Raw genomic sequence first — 14682 nt, forward strand, 5'->3', positions numbered from 1 at the left:
TTTACAATGAAAATTAAAGTTTGAAATTGTGGTTATTATAATCCTTCTAAGAATCGTGGGTAGAGATTTTCTTTTTCTGCAAGAGTATAATAATTAAGCTATAAAAAATCAACTTGTATTAATGTCTATATGTACACAGAGTTGCTTGAAAACAACTCTTTCAATAGGCAGTATTTGTTACTACAATTTCTATATCACTCACATGTCTATTTCTATATGAATTTTCCAATTGTCTAAAGAAGTATTGAATCATTTTGCTATGTTTCTCGGCTATAATCATTACCATATCGAATATATTAGCACTAGCAATACAGTAAAACTTACTTGCTACAATCAAAGAGAATTCTGAACCACCAGCAATTTTAACATCATCCAGGAAAGAAAACTTGAAAGGCAGTTCCAACTCTAATTGTCCCTTGTTCTTCTCTGTTTCATAAACTAGAACATTTTTGTAATAAATCCTACTCAAAAAATTTGAATTACATACTATGTGATTTGTATCTGAAAAATGTTCTAGTAAATATTGGATAAATTTCTAGATTTACAACATCAGGACTATGTTGGGTAAGTGGTTGAGGAAGGTCAACATAACTAAACATCTCACTTTCATTTTTATGCTTTGTTCCTAGTTGACCATTATCATTCCAACCATTAGCAACAACTGCAAAAGGTCCTGGCTTTTCAATCTGTTGTCCACCAGTTATAACCATGGAATGATATCCTAATTTACAAGCGTATGCTCTCAGTACATTTTGGAAAACATCCAATTTATGATAATATTCATAACTTTTAGATGCAAAGACTATTACAACAATAAACAACTCTGAAATTGCCAATCGACTTACTTTGATTATTTTCATTTGAACCTGTTACCCAAACTTCTGAATTGTCAGATAATATCAGAGTAAAATAACGTCCACAGTATAGCTCCTTAATGGTATGTTTCATTTCCTTTTGACATTTTCCATCAACGTGAAAATATGATTGAGCAAACTGTTCAGTATCTGTAGCACTTTTTGTTCCCTTAACAACGTGTTGATTTCACACAATTTTTGTAAACTTACTGTTTGAAAGAAGGAGGAATAACCACAACCATATGCCCATCTCCTGTTCACTGCAAGACAGGTATGATATCTTCCACAGGAAAAGTGAGTAATTTCTCTTTTTATAGGTGTTTCCTCAAAGAAATCATCTTCATCCCAAAGAAATTCACAACTTGCCTCTGTAAACTGTCCAACATTAGAATCATTCAATAATTTTCCTTTTTGTTTGAAAATTTTATCACTTCCATAATTAAACAACCTATTACACTTTGTAACAATCCAAACATTACCCTCTCCACCATCAATAAACTTGATTTCCAAACGTTTTGATTTAAATTCGGTATGTCTAATAATTTTCAAAGCATCACCCAAACAATTTAATTCTAATATTATCATCATTATCAGAAAATCATCAAATTACTAAAGATTCTCCTACCTGTAATTGTCATATCAGAATGTACAACAAAAAATCCTTGATTAATAGAAGAAACATATAAAATTTGTTCCGATCCAACAAAAACTGAAGCCAAATCCAGCATGTTATGATAATCACCTGTTTTGGTGGATTGCAAAATACGATCATCCTCCGATTGCACTCTGAAAGGTGTATTTTGTTTGGTGAGAAGAACAATACGATGATCAGAAGTTTTGTTTCTTTTCATTTTTTTTGATTAAAAACCTAAATTCAGCTTTTTTACAATGAGTATTGAAAGTATTGAAGTATTATTATTGAATATTGAATATATTTGAAATAATGTACATTTTATTTAGATAAAAAATCAAGTATTTGTGTTCTCTTCAGTTCAGAAATTATTGAATGAAACATTTCTTATTGGCATCATCCAACTGGTTTTCTTCACCTTGTTTCACCCCATCATGATCAGTTGTTGCAACTGTGTTTGAAATGGTGTGACGAGGAGAAGGATTGGTTGTGTGGCCTTCGATACTGACATTGTTGTTGGCCATCATTTGTGAAATTTCCTTCAAATTGTCCTCAGTTAAGCCAGCAGTGAGAGCTTTGGAATTTGCATAATATTTGGATTGTCTCTTGTCCTGGGATTGATTTACATTGATACGAAAATAGGGTGTTTCTTGATCTGCTTCTGCAAAACTCTTTTCAACCAGTTGTTTCATCTTTTCATCATCTTCTGATTCATTGATACTGCTTGTGGTTGATTCATCGTCCATAGATTGATTATTTTCCTTTTGATTAATGGTATGACCGTGAATGTGAGTGCCTGATTCCTCCTCTAGTTCATAATGATTCATATCATAGTGATGCTTATCCTCTTCACCAATATCCTCTTCATATTCATCGTGTTCACTCTCATTGGAAATTTCACTTTCTGTGAATTTTTCAAAATAGTCACGATCCTGAACTGTTGGTACGAATTTTGGAACCTCAATAATCCTCTGTTTAAATGCAACATTATAATCCTCTGCCAAACTTTCACATGTTTCATGAGCTTCATCCAAAATTCCCTTCGGTGTCACTTGCACAACCTTAGCAAAAATAGTATTAATGACATCAGTGCACAATTCATCAATTCCTTCACCTGTTGCAGCACTTACTTCCCTATAAATAATATTCTTTTCTTTTGCCATTTCAATTGCTTCCTCTCTGGAAACATCTCTCTTTGAATCGTTTGAACCATTGTTTTCCTTTCCTGAATCAGTACTTGATGAGGAAAGTGTTGAATTGTGTCCAAATCGAGTAGATCCATGATACTTTTGAAAATTATCACACTTATTTGCAACTAGGAAAATTGGTAAATTAGGATTTCTCTTTCTAATCATTGGCAACCACTTGTTGATTGAATTGAAATAGGAACGTTTACTTCTCACATTGAAAACAATAATAACACAATGTGTAAATGTTCCATACATTCTGCAAACTTTCACATATGTTCCAATATCAACAATATTCGAATCATAAATTTGTAATTGAATGGAATTGTTTGGTTCGTAGGTGTGTTGAATGAGTGATGAAAATTGGGACATTCCCTCCGTACTAATTAACTTTTTAATGTATTCCTTCTTGGGTGATTGTCTAGTGAGTAATCTAAACATGACACTTGACTTTCCGACTATTGTGAAAATGTTGATGCTAAATATTATTCGAAAGTATAATGATAAACTTACCCTTCTTATCTCCCAAAATCATGACTTTAAATTGATAATTATGAATCAAAGGAGAAAAGTAACACGGATTATTATAAAGTGGAATATTAGATTCGTCCAAAGTTTCGTCCACTTTCTCTTCATTAGTGTCTTGTTGCTCTGAGAGTAATATTTGTTTCATATCCTTTTCAACATCATAATTTCTCTCAATACCTCTCCTCCAACGCCATCTCGAATATCTCGTCAATAGAAAGTACAATTCTTTCCATTCATACTTCTTCAATGATGGTACTGCAGCAACTGTTGGTGAAGAATTTAATGATGTTGGTGATGATTTATTCAATAGTGATGGAGATGATGAGAATGTTGCAACTGATGGTGATGATGGTGTGAATTGATGAGGAAGAAATTGAAGTTTTAATTCACGTTCCAACAAGAGTTGCCACAAGTTGGAATCCTCCAATGCTTGATTCCACTCCTTTGAGATGGTGTAGCACTGTTTGAGAATGGTTTTTGTATCGAGGAAGAGCATAATGTTACGAAAGGATAGCAGTGGACCTGTATCGGCTCCTGATGTTATTGGAAAGAATGGAGTAGCGTCTCGAGGCATTTTGTTAAACTAATTGGATGTCAACGTTGAAGATAAAAGAAAATTATGATGATGGGTAGTTGAGCCCTTCACAAAATTACATGTCAGATTGGGTTTTTATTGTTTACAAAGTTCTCAATTCAGAGAGTTTTTCAAGGAAAGATTGTGGTGTGAGGATTGAGGTAGATCCAAAGAATACATCCATACTGTGTTCTGACATCAATTCGTAACAACTTCTTGTTTCGCTGTGTGTCATACCACCAATTACAAAGACGAACATCTTCATACTATTGTCAATCTTGGTACTTGTTGTTGTTGAGATGGTTGTTTCTTCTGGTTCTGAACCGCCCTTCTTCTTATTCCATGTTGGACCACCAGTCTTTTTAGATCTCAAATCACTTGTTGTAGATTCAGACCTGCTTGATGAGGTCTTTGAAGAAGAAGCAGTAGAAGCTTTACCTGTATCCTTATTGGAAAGCTTAAAGTTACTTGGTGGATCGTTAATGTATGGATAATTTTCTGTTTCCAATTTACCAGTCATACATTTTTCAGCAAGTTCCTTAATCTTTGGAGTATATCTGGAGAGTTGATAACCAACTTCCTTATCGCTACCGCCTGACTTTTTGAACGAGTCAAAGAATTTAGACAACTTGGATGAAAATCCACTCTTTGAGGATTTGATCAAGGCAGCCAAATTATTAATAGTATCAATACGTTCGTCGGTCAATCTGGCCATTCTACATAACTTGTCCTTCTTGTCATCCATCTTTCCTTGATTGAAAATAACGAACAACATAATTAATCTCATCTTGTTTTCATCATCCACACTGTTGTTTGAGAGAATAGCTCCAATAGTAGTCATGAGTTCTTTAGTGGTAGCCTTTTGACCTTCTGGAGATTCACCAGTAGCCATATTTTGTTCTTCAATAGCAATCTTGCTCAAGCTTTGTTCACGGAAAATTGTCAATAAATCCTTGTTGATTTGTTTGTGCATAGAATACATTGAGAGATTCTTTTGGTATTGAGGGAGTTTTCTGATCATGTCAGACATTTCAGCAGCTTCCAATTTCTTACCAACTTCCTTCTTTTGAGCATTTGAAATATCTTGATGTTCGTTCAAGAATTGGTCAATTTCCTTTTGTAATTCTTTACCGAGTTCAGCAAAGTGAACGTGTCTAAATCTTTCCCATACTGGATCATACTGTTCGTCCAATAAAACTCTCTTTGTCTTTTGTTGTTTGTCTCCACTTGTGAATGAGTAACTGTAGATATTATCCTATAATAATAATAATAAATTATAAAAAATCCAAATGAAATCAATACAGAATAATTTTGAATTGTTAGAAAACAAGTACAAAATTAAAACATACCAAAGGTGAAACCTTGACCAAATCATAAGTCATAGCTTGATAGGTAAATTCGTGGAGAAGAGGAGCATTAATGTCTTCAGTACGGTCTACAATTAAAACAATGGATTTATCCTTGGTAAGTCCCTTTGACTTGGCAATCAAATCATAGAGTCTACTGGCAGCAGTTTTAGAAACAACTGAATCGGAAGCATAACGAACATATGGAGCAAATCCAGAGGTCAAGAAGAAGGTATATAATTGGTCGGCAATTTGATTGGCATACTTTTCCTTTTCACGGTTGTCAACATCCAACATTCTTTGAATATCGTTTTGTTGTTTAAAAGTAAAAATTGGTCTTTCAACTGCAAGGAAATCAATATTGACTTCAGACAAGGTTTTTACACGAGCGTGAAGTCTAGATCTTGAAATTTCCTCCATTAAACTTTCAGGTAATCCTATTATTATTGTTATTATTAATGTTGTTGTATAATAATTAATTTTGTATTCGAGTCCAATCATTCGGCATCACAAATATAATTAATAACAGTATTGTTTGGGCAATAGTGTAAATAACACATTAAAATTAATGTATACATACTACTGGTGAAAAGTAGGTGAGCATTTCCGTAAGTTGGTTTGTTTGGAGTATTATAATCTTCAATAACCTTTTCTACAGAACTTTTAGTTGGGGAAACAAAGTAAATAGCATCCATGGTAGGGAATGGTTGTCTCTTCTTGGACAAACTTTCAATAATTGTAACATTCTTAACCATCAGATCGCTTACTTTACAAGCTGAAGAAATGACTTGCATAGCATTATCATCAACAATTAAAACTTTCCATTGGTCCTTTTCTCCAACACCTTCCAATACCTTCAACAAGGAAGCTTTGACTTTTTCTCTAATATTGAGAGATGTAATGCCCGTTGATCTCGACATTTTTTTTATATTATTTTAATTTTAAAAAAGAGACGTTGAAATCGCGACTCATCATTCCATCTATTTAATTTATTATTAAATCGACTCTATGAACATGGTCACGTTTCAATGTTTTACAACTGTATTACATTATGGTCATTTCAAGTTTGTTGAAAATAATCCATTCATAAAATCATTAAGATGATCATAAATAACTTGCTTCTAGACAATCCCAATTAGTGCCACATTAATAAACCCTTCAAGGAAGATTCATCAAAGGTTGCCCCACCCAATTTGAACAATGTAATTACATTCCTCCAAACAACATCATCATTAACATTATATTGAAAAAATGTTTCCACAACAGTCACACAAACTCATACTCCTATTGTCTTGCTGTTGCAGTCTCCTATGGTTGGGATCATGTGTTGAGGGTGTCCTATTCGAGGCCACTTCACCTCTCTTTACCTATCGACATGGCAGATACTTGAGGGAGAAGGATGCAATTCTATTTGATTGGAGTGGAATGATTATATCAACCCAATTTGTCTATAAACAGGATGTGAATGCAACGATGAACATTTTGAATGCAATGGTTCATTTCAAGAGTCATCGACATACTTATAATGTCTACTTGTGGAGATTGAATGAAAATAATGAAAGAGTTAAATTGCTTCAACATTCCTTGCTGGCTTGTAATTTGACAGCAGAACACTTTGAGGTGAATTTTAATTGGCCAAAGGATACGATGAGTCAATCCTATACTATTCAAATGGAATTGGAAAAGAGAACAGAGCCACATCTTGGTATTGTCTCCTTTTATGGAATAACCTTCACTCAAGCTGTTGCACCAGTCTCAATATCGAACACTGTCAAGAGAGCTAATGATTTGAAGATTGAATTTATTGGAGATTCAATTACTTGTGGGTAACTATTTCTATATATTTAAAGGATTATTAAGCAACCTATTTATATAGATATGGTAATTTAGGTAAGCCTCCATGTGGATTTAGTCCTCTTACTGAGGATGTTCACGAGAGTTTTGTTGAAAAAACTGCAAGATATCTGAATGCATCTGATATTCATGTTCAATGCTGGAGTGGCAAGGGAATGGTCAGAAATCATGGTGATAAGAATACCACAAGTGCTGAACCATTCTCAACCTATTACCCAAGAACATTGGCCAATGATCCAAATATTTTATGGAATTTCCAAAAGATATTTGTTCCTGATATTGTTGTCATTACATTGGGAACCAATGATTTCAGTACAGCTCCAAGACCTTCATACGAAGAGTTCAGTGGGGCCTATCAAAAATTCCTTGACTATGTCTTTTCACAGTATGCTCCAGTTAAGGGACCTTCTTTCAAAGTTGTAATGGTTGTAAGTTTTTTTTGATTCATATTTAGAATTAATGATTGTAGAGTCTTGTAACTTTTGGAAATTATGGAGATTACATCCAACAAGTTGCTGAGAGACAACAAGGTTATGGAAAGAATCTATTCTTTGCAAACTTGAGAGATTTATTACGTAATTTCACACCTGAAGATAAGGGATGTGGAATTCACCCAAGTGTTGCTGGAGATGAAAAGATGGCCAAAATGTTGAGTGCTTTCATTTCCCAAAAAGTAATAAACTAGTTCTTTAAATAGTACTTAAACTAACTAACATTCTTTGTTTCCTTGACTTGAAAACTCTTATTTGAAATATTTTAAATGATTTATTTCTTAGATTTAATCATAGACTTGAGTTTTTGTTCTTCAGGAGTTTCTTCAGATTTAGGTTCTTCCTTTGGAAGGTTCTTCTTTCTTTCCTTTTCTTCCTCAATGATATTTCTCTTTGGTTTTGTGAAACTGGCCAAATAATTCAAAGTGTTTTGATTTTGTTGAGTGAGATAGGAGAGTGTGGCCATCTTTTGTTGCAAAACTCTGACCAGAGATCTAAAGTTTGCTCCATGAGAAGTTCCAGTCAGTTTTCTTTGAGCTAACACTGACTTGAGCCAAACCATACAGAATTGAATTCTCGTAGAATCATTAGTTTCCCTCGAGAGGAATTGCAAAAATCTATCAAGGTAATTATCTGGAATAGATCTGACAATTAAAGGAACTGAATCAACTGGTATAGCATTGAAAACTTTGACCAAAATGGAAGGTTCGTTCAATCTGATGGAATTGATAAAAGCTTCAGTGTAGCTTTCTTCTTCCAAAAGTTTCATGATCGATTCTGGAGTTATAGATGGATCAATATCCAATGGTTGGAATGAACCTTCCTTAGAAGCATTACTGAAAATCAAAATACCTTCATTTGGAGAAACAATGGAAAACTCGGAATTAGTTGGACTGACACAAATTCTATCAACTTGAATATTTGGTTTGAGTTCCAATTGGTTACCTGGAATTGTTTGTTCACCAATCTTTTTACTCTTATTACCACTCTTTCTTGTATCCTTTCTGTCATCTCTAATCTTCTTAATGAGAGGATTCAACAAATCCATATCGAACATTCCTTCGAGAGACATGTTGAAACTGACAATAAATCTCTTAATCAAAACCTTTTGTTTAACATTATACATGCAAACAAATGGTTGGAATTTACCTCCACAGAGAACATGTTGACCATCTCCAGTATATGAAATACAGGAGAAGTAATCACCATTAGGATTGGTAAACAGTGTTTGAATATCTCTCTTACAATCAATGTATCCAAGTGATTTAACGTTCAAAATATCAAAGAATTGAACTTCACCATTCATAACAACAGCTGCAAGTTCAGCACCATCAGTTGGTCTGACAGCAACATCCAAAATTTCAGATGAAAATTCTATTGGTTCAGCAGCTTGTTTAGAACCAAAAATATTCCACAGTTTACATGATTTATCCCAAGAGCTTGAAATGAGTGTCGATTCGTTGGCAATTGTAAATTGGAGGCGAGTAACTGGAGCAGTGTGAGATTTGATAACTTCAAGTAATTGATTTGTTTGAACGTTCCACATGTAAATGTTATAAGATGTAGAACCAGAAGCAATAACAATTTCACCACTAGGATCAACTGTTAAGCATGAAAAACCTTCAGCATCAACACTGGTAAACATTCTAAATTGTTTGTATCTGAGAACGTCAAAGGCACGAACAGTACCATCAAGACTGCTAGTATATAAGGCAGCATCTCTTGATCCAGGAGGTCTACTGAATATCATTCCAGTTATTGGACCAGAGTGAGCATTTGGTAAATTGCAAAAACATTGATTATTCTCGGTTGAGTATACTTTGATTGTTCCTTGATAGTCACCACTGGCTAAGAGTTGACCATTTTCATTGTAGCATGATGTTGTAATTTGTGAAGAGTGGTTGGATTGGTTATAAATAAATGTTTCACTTTCATAATCAAATACAGCAAGTTGATTTTCCTTAGAGAATGCAATCCATGTACTGTTTGGTAATGTAATATCTGTCTTGATATCTGTATCTTCATCTTCTTCTCTAACAGTTATGGATGGTGTTGATTGATTATTCTTGACCATTTGTTCAATAGTGGAAGATGATGTTAAAAATTGAATGCCATCAATATTGTGTGGCTTTCCCAATCTGTAAATAATTTGATCATTTTCAATATCATAAATTTCAAAACATCCAGCATGACCAATTCCATAAACAAGTAAATTTGATGTTGGATGATAACTACAACACTTGATTCTCATTTTACCATCACCTCTATTTTGCTTATTCTTCTTTGAAGCATCAGTCTTGGAAGTTAAATCAACCTTCTTAATAATTTGCCATTGCTTCTTTGCAGAGTTAAAAGACCAGTGAAGGAAACAACCTTTAGCATCAAGTGAATAAATTTGACCTGGATTTTTCTTTCTATGTTGCTTGTTAAAAACGAAAAAGCATCCAACAATTTCATCCTTATTACCAGATAATATATGATGATTTGAGAAAAGATCCACCATTTCAACTCCACTTTGTTCTAAATCTAATTTGTAAACATGTACAATACCATCATTGGTTCCGACTGCAATAAACTTTGAATCAATCCAATCTGCACAAGTATGACAAACAGCTTCCTTAACATCACCCAATTTGATTGGTCTAGAAGAAGTCTGATGAAGCATTGAATTATCTTGATTGTTCATTACTGCTGATTGGAATTTGTAAATTGAACATTTAGATCCTAGGAAACAAACCAAATCCCCATTTGGTGATGGTACAACACTATCTACACGAGGTTCTAAAAACTTGTCGAATTTTGACAGAATAATTCCTTTAGGATAACTCAACAATGTAAGTGTACCATCTTGAGAGACTGTACAAACTGCTCTATTGTTATGAAGTAAGCAAAATGATTGAATATTATACTTGTGTCCATAGAAACTTGTTTTACTAGAATTTGAAGCAAAATCCACCGAAGTAATACGATTTCCTACAGGTGAAAGTAATTTTTGTCCGTCCAATGTAAAACATATTCTATTCTTATTATTTGTGTCATCTTCATTCTCGGTCGTGTATACTTTACCGAGGAGAGAATTGAAATAAAAATCAGTTCCGCTCGAGACTGAAACTGCTGTTGATGTTGTTGTTAACATTTTTTTTGAACACGCAAATTTTATGTTTTTTTCAAATTATTTGAAATTGTTGAACAACAATAGATTCGATATCAGAACAGAACCACCACACTTGTTTCTTGAATAATGATCGTGAGAGAGAAGCAATTATCGGAGTGTTGGTTTCATGATATTGAAGAATAGATATTAAAGTTAATAAACACTTCATGAATTTTCATATTTATTTTTGTATCATCACGTGAATATTTCATGAGTTTCTCAAAGTAGTACTAATAGGGCAATCAGCAAGTTGTTGCTACTGAAATAAATTATATCTTCTTCTTTTAATTTTTACAATAATAATAATAATAAATTATTCGTAATATAATTCAAGTCCACTTCCATCACTAATTTCATAGTCATCAATGGTAATGTCGTCCTTCAAGACTTGATTCCACCTCTGGAATCTAATCTTTTCAGGTTTGGTACCAATTTGTGCAGCAGTTAATTTCTTCAAGTCTCCGATGGTGTCGTCTTCATTACACTTGACTCTGATCTTTTTACCTAAACGATCGTTCAATACAACTTCAATCATATTTTTTTTTAAATTGTAAATTTAATTTTCAATTCTTGAACCTGTTGCAATACTATTAAATAGTAATAATAATAAATACTCTATTTAAATTGTAAAATATTATACCAATAATAATTATTGATTATGATAATGGCCAACAAAAAGTGTCATCCATCCAGACAGAAAAAAATGTTTAAAAAACAAACCTTGTGCTGCTTGCTCTTGTTAGCAACACTCTTCTTGCTCTCAACCTTCCTTTCAACTCCAATTAATTGTCAAGAACAGAGTGATGATAACTCCTCCGAATCACCATTCTCCAATCAATATGATTACTATCAAGTTTTGGGAATTTCACAAAATGCAACCACACAAGAAATCAAGGCTGCCTATAGAAAGCTCGTCATGAAGTATCATCCAGACAAACACAGAAACAAATCAATGGAAGAACAGGAAAAGATAAATCAAACTTATCAGAAAATTGCTCAAGCCTACGAAGTACTTTCAAATCCAGAGCAAAGACAGCAATATGATGCATTCAAGGATTTTGCAGAGTCAATTGGATTGGATGAAGCTTTCATTGAAATGTTGGTCTATCTTTTGATTGGAAGTGGATACTTATTGTTGGCTGTCATTGTTTTAATTTTGATTATTATTGTATTGCTTGTTTCGATTAGTTGTTATTGCATTTGTAAATGTTGTTGCTGTAGAAGTAGTGGCAGTAGTGAAAAATCCAAGAGTGAAAAGAAACATTCAAAGAAGGAAAAACAACATTAATTGGAATTATTATAAATTAATTTATTGGACTAAATGTAACTAAATGTATGTGGTTATTTCGAGTGCACTGATGAAGTGAGATATCAAAAGTTATTATTACACAAAACATATGGAGAATATTACCTAATATGGCCCAAGGTTGAGGGAATCTTTCAATTCTTTGAATTGATACATTTCATGTGGAATGTTGCATTCAAATAATGATACAATTCGGAAAACCAAATTTAATTTGTAATTAGATATTTAGGTGTTTTTATTGATTCAGCAAGAACCCTTAGTTAATGTACAGGTTTTAGGGTTGTATTATTGTTGATTTTCGTATTGTTGGTAAGAAAGTGTTGTCTTTCCTATCATTAACTTATTCTTGTGGTTGTTGAGGAATAGAGACTTCATAATTCTTAATATCATCCATGGCTTGGTTTCTGTGATAATCCTTATCAATGTTTTCAGCCTTCAAGAACCTACAAAGCTTCTTATCCGTAATACAAATGTGTGTAATCAACCAGTCAGACAAAAACATAAGAGCTTCCATCGCAAATCTAGAATTGTGAGTTTCTTCAACCTTTGATTTCAGGGAGAAGATCTTTGAAATGAATTTTCTGTGAGTTTCCTTATGGTTGTCTTTAACGCTTGCTTCATAAGCAATACATCTGTCCATCAAGGACTCTTCTTCTTTAAAGTGGAAGTCAGTGTAGATAGCAAGTCTTTCAAAAACTTCCAGAATGAGGTCCATATCACCCATATTGATAGCGTGGTTAAGTTTGTTGATAAGGATGACTAAGACTTTGTGTTGTTCGTCAATCATGTTAACTCCTAACTTGTATTCTTGATCACTCCAAGGAATAAGAACCTTGCCGGTAAGGAATTCGTCTAATAAAATGTTTAACAAGAATAAAAAGTAACTTCTACTTACCATCAGAGTGTGGTTGAGCACCTTTTCCTCCCTTATTCTTCTCTGTATCTTGGTCTGAAGATTGTTTATTACCCATGCATGAAGCTGATCCGCCCATTTTTATTATTGTTGTTTTGTTTCAAATTGTAGTTTTTTAATTTTAATTGAGAGAGAAAAACTACTGCCAACATTTGTAACCGATTTTAGGCGGCAAACAAAATTCAACAATAAAACATAACGGCAGCCTGCATAAGTTAAGTTCCGTTATTGTGAACATTAAAGCGCGTTCAGGGCGTTTTACCTTTTTCTCCAAATAAGGCCATTTTTAGACCTGTTTTTAAGGTGGGATATTAAATATCTCCAGTGAATATCAGTAAGCTTGCCAGTTCGAGTAGCAGTATTATAATAGAATTTACAATTCATTAAGGAACTATCCAGTAAGTGTGGTTATTAATATTCGTTAAGTGATACAACTGTTAATTCACCAATGTTCAATATAATACATTGTTTGTGTCCAAACATCAAACTCTGTGGAAAACCAAAATTTGAGATCTATGTATAAGGAGCCAATAAATATCATACTCTGTGTTAAACAAAGCTAAACAATGAGTTGCTTTTTGGGTCTCCCTTAATTGGTAGGACCGATTTGCAAAAAAGGAGCTACATCAATTATAAACGTCTGATTGTTGATGTCGTAACCTTAATATATTACTCAGTACATAGTGTAATGTTAGTGTTATTGCATTGTTGCATGAGGGAGTCGAGTTATCAATTTTGGTAGTTACGAGTTTTCTCCAAATGAAGGTTTCCTTATTTCTAAACAAGTTTTCGTCCACAACAAGTTGGAGAATTAGCTTGAATCCCATTTTAACTCAATTGAACGATAAGGCAATCCAAGCAAAATGGTTCTGAAATGACTCTCTAATTAAACTTTAAATCTTTGTTTCTACCATAACCACTCTTTCATATCCAGACAAATCTTTAGCTGTTCCTAAGAATTGAAGACTTGATCTGCTATTGATAATTCTTTCTCTCAATGAATTAGCTTGGTCATAGCCAACCTCCATTACGCAATGACCATTCAGATTATACTTGCTAGAGAGTACATTATCCACAAGTAGGTAATTGTAAAAATCAAATCCATCCAATCCTCCATCGAGTGCCATGTGTGGTTCGTGTGTTGAGACATCCTTATCAAGTTCATTTTGCACAACATTGGTTGGAATGTATGGAGGATTACTAATGATGAGATCCATCTCCAAATCCTTATGAATCCAATCATCATCTTTGAAAATGTCGTGCTGGATAAACTCTAATTCTTTCAAATCTTTTCCTGCCAATTCCATATATTTTGGAATGAGATTTTGTGCATTTAACGTGGCAACTTTTAAAGCTCCCTCACTCTTATCAATACCAAATGCCCTCACTTTTTGAAGGCCAATTTTTTCCAATTCCAATAAGAGAGTAATCAAGAGACAACCACTCCCAACTCCAATTTCCATAATTCTCAAAGGTCTATCAAGTTGAGACAAATTTGTCACACCGTTTCTTTTCAAAATGAGTGGAACAATTTGATTGAGTGTTGTTTCAATTAATACTTCTGAATCAACTCTTGGAATTAAAACTCTTGAATCAACATTAAAATTCCTCCCAAAAAAGTCTACATTTCCAACAATATATTCCATTGGTTCATAATTACATCTTCTCTTGATAAATTCCTGAAATTTTAAATACTCATCATTGGATACTTTTCGTTCTCGTTTTAATTGATTATATAATTCCATAGGTGTTCTTTTCAATGATGGACAAAGGGTGTGAAATAATAATTGGCGAGCTTCTCCCTCTGCATCATGTTCAATGTGTTTAAATTGAAGTGAGTTCCG

The 14682-nt window shown here is 33.4% G+C and overlaps 8 protein-coding genes across 8 annotated transcripts; 2 read left to right on the top strand and 6 right to left on the bottom strand.

Moving 5' to 3' along the window:
* Window positions 1–160: 160 nt before the first annotated feature.
* On the bottom strand, window positions 161–1705 carry NAEGRDRAFT_70778 (uncharacterized protein; the record flags this gene model as incomplete). The annotated part of the gene is made up of 6 exons (XM_002674090.1): window positions 161–270; window positions 325–438; window positions 488–802; window positions 846–1023; window positions 1065–1426; window positions 1480–1705. The coding sequence occupies 6 exons, from the start codon at window positions 1703–1705 to the stop codon at window positions 161–163; spliced, it is 1305 nt and encodes a 434-aa protein (XP_002674136.1).
* An 80-nt stretch (window positions 1706–1785) lies between these two features.
* On the bottom strand, window positions 1786–3696 carry NAEGRDRAFT_80727 (ras GTPase; the record flags this gene model as incomplete). Its single annotated transcript, XM_002674091.1, has 2 exons — window positions 1786–3130; window positions 3186–3696. The coding sequence occupies 2 exons, from the start codon at window positions 3694–3696 to the stop codon at window positions 1854–1856; spliced, it is 1788 nt and encodes a 595-aa protein (XP_002674137.1). The 3' UTR covers window positions 1786–1853.
* Window positions 3697–3850: 154 nt separating this feature from the next.
* On the bottom strand, window positions 3851–6040 carry NAEGRDRAFT_80728 (uncharacterized protein; the record flags this gene model as incomplete). The annotated part of the gene is made up of 3 exons (XM_002674092.1): window positions 3851–5029; window positions 5124–5557; window positions 5701–6040. The coding sequence occupies 3 exons, from the start codon at window positions 6038–6040 to the stop codon at window positions 3878–3880; spliced, it is 1926 nt and encodes a 641-aa protein (XP_002674138.1). The 3' UTR covers window positions 3851–3877.
* Window positions 6041–6371: 331 nt separating this feature from the next.
* On the top strand, window positions 6372–7659 carry NAEGRDRAFT_70781 (uncharacterized protein; the record flags this gene model as incomplete). Its single annotated transcript, XM_002674020.1, has 3 exons — window positions 6372–6942; window positions 7011–7402; window positions 7444–7659. The coding sequence occupies 3 exons, from the start codon at window positions 6372–6374 to the stop codon at window positions 7657–7659; spliced, it is 1179 nt and encodes a 392-aa protein (XP_002674066.1).
* A 60-nt stretch (window positions 7660–7719) lies between these two features.
* On the bottom strand, window positions 7720–10601 carry NAEGRDRAFT_80729 (uncharacterized protein; the record flags this gene model as incomplete). The annotated part of the gene is made up of 1 exon (XM_002674093.1): window positions 7720–10601. One exon carries the CDS (start codon window positions 10599–10601, stop codon window positions 7740–7742), a length of 2862 nt encoding a protein of 953 aa, XP_002674139.1. The 3' UTR covers window positions 7720–7739.
* A 721-nt stretch (window positions 10602–11322) lies between these two features.
* NAEGRDRAFT_70783 (uncharacterized protein) lies at window positions 11323–11907 on the top strand (the record flags this gene model as incomplete). The annotated part of the gene is made up of 1 exon (XM_002674021.1): window positions 11323–11907. One exon carries the CDS (start codon window positions 11323–11325, stop codon window positions 11905–11907), a length of 585 nt encoding a protein of 194 aa, XP_002674067.1.
* Window positions 11908–12265: 358 nt separating this feature from the next.
* On the bottom strand, window positions 12266–12917 carry NAEGRDRAFT_70784 (uncharacterized protein; the record flags this gene model as incomplete). The annotated part of the gene is made up of 2 exons (XM_002674094.1): window positions 12266–12777; window positions 12821–12917. The coding sequence occupies 2 exons, from the start codon at window positions 12915–12917 to the stop codon at window positions 12266–12268; spliced, it is 609 nt and encodes a 202-aa protein (XP_002674140.1).
* An 814-nt stretch (window positions 12918–13731) lies between these two features.
* NAEGRDRAFT_70785 (uncharacterized protein) lies at window positions 13732–14484 on the bottom strand (the record flags this gene model as incomplete). The annotated part of the gene is made up of 1 exon (XM_002674095.1): window positions 13732–14484. One exon carries the CDS (start codon window positions 14482–14484, stop codon window positions 13732–13734), a length of 753 nt encoding a protein of 250 aa, XP_002674141.1.
* Between the last annotated feature and the right edge of the window lie 198 nt (window positions 14485–14682).

Source organism: Naegleria gruberi (assembly GCF_000004985.1).
Source record: "Naegleria gruberi genomic scaffold NAEGRscaffold_42, whole genome shotgun sequence".
NCBI lineage: Eukaryota > Heterolobosea > Eutetramitea > Acrasida > Naegleriidae > Naegleria > Naegleria gruberi.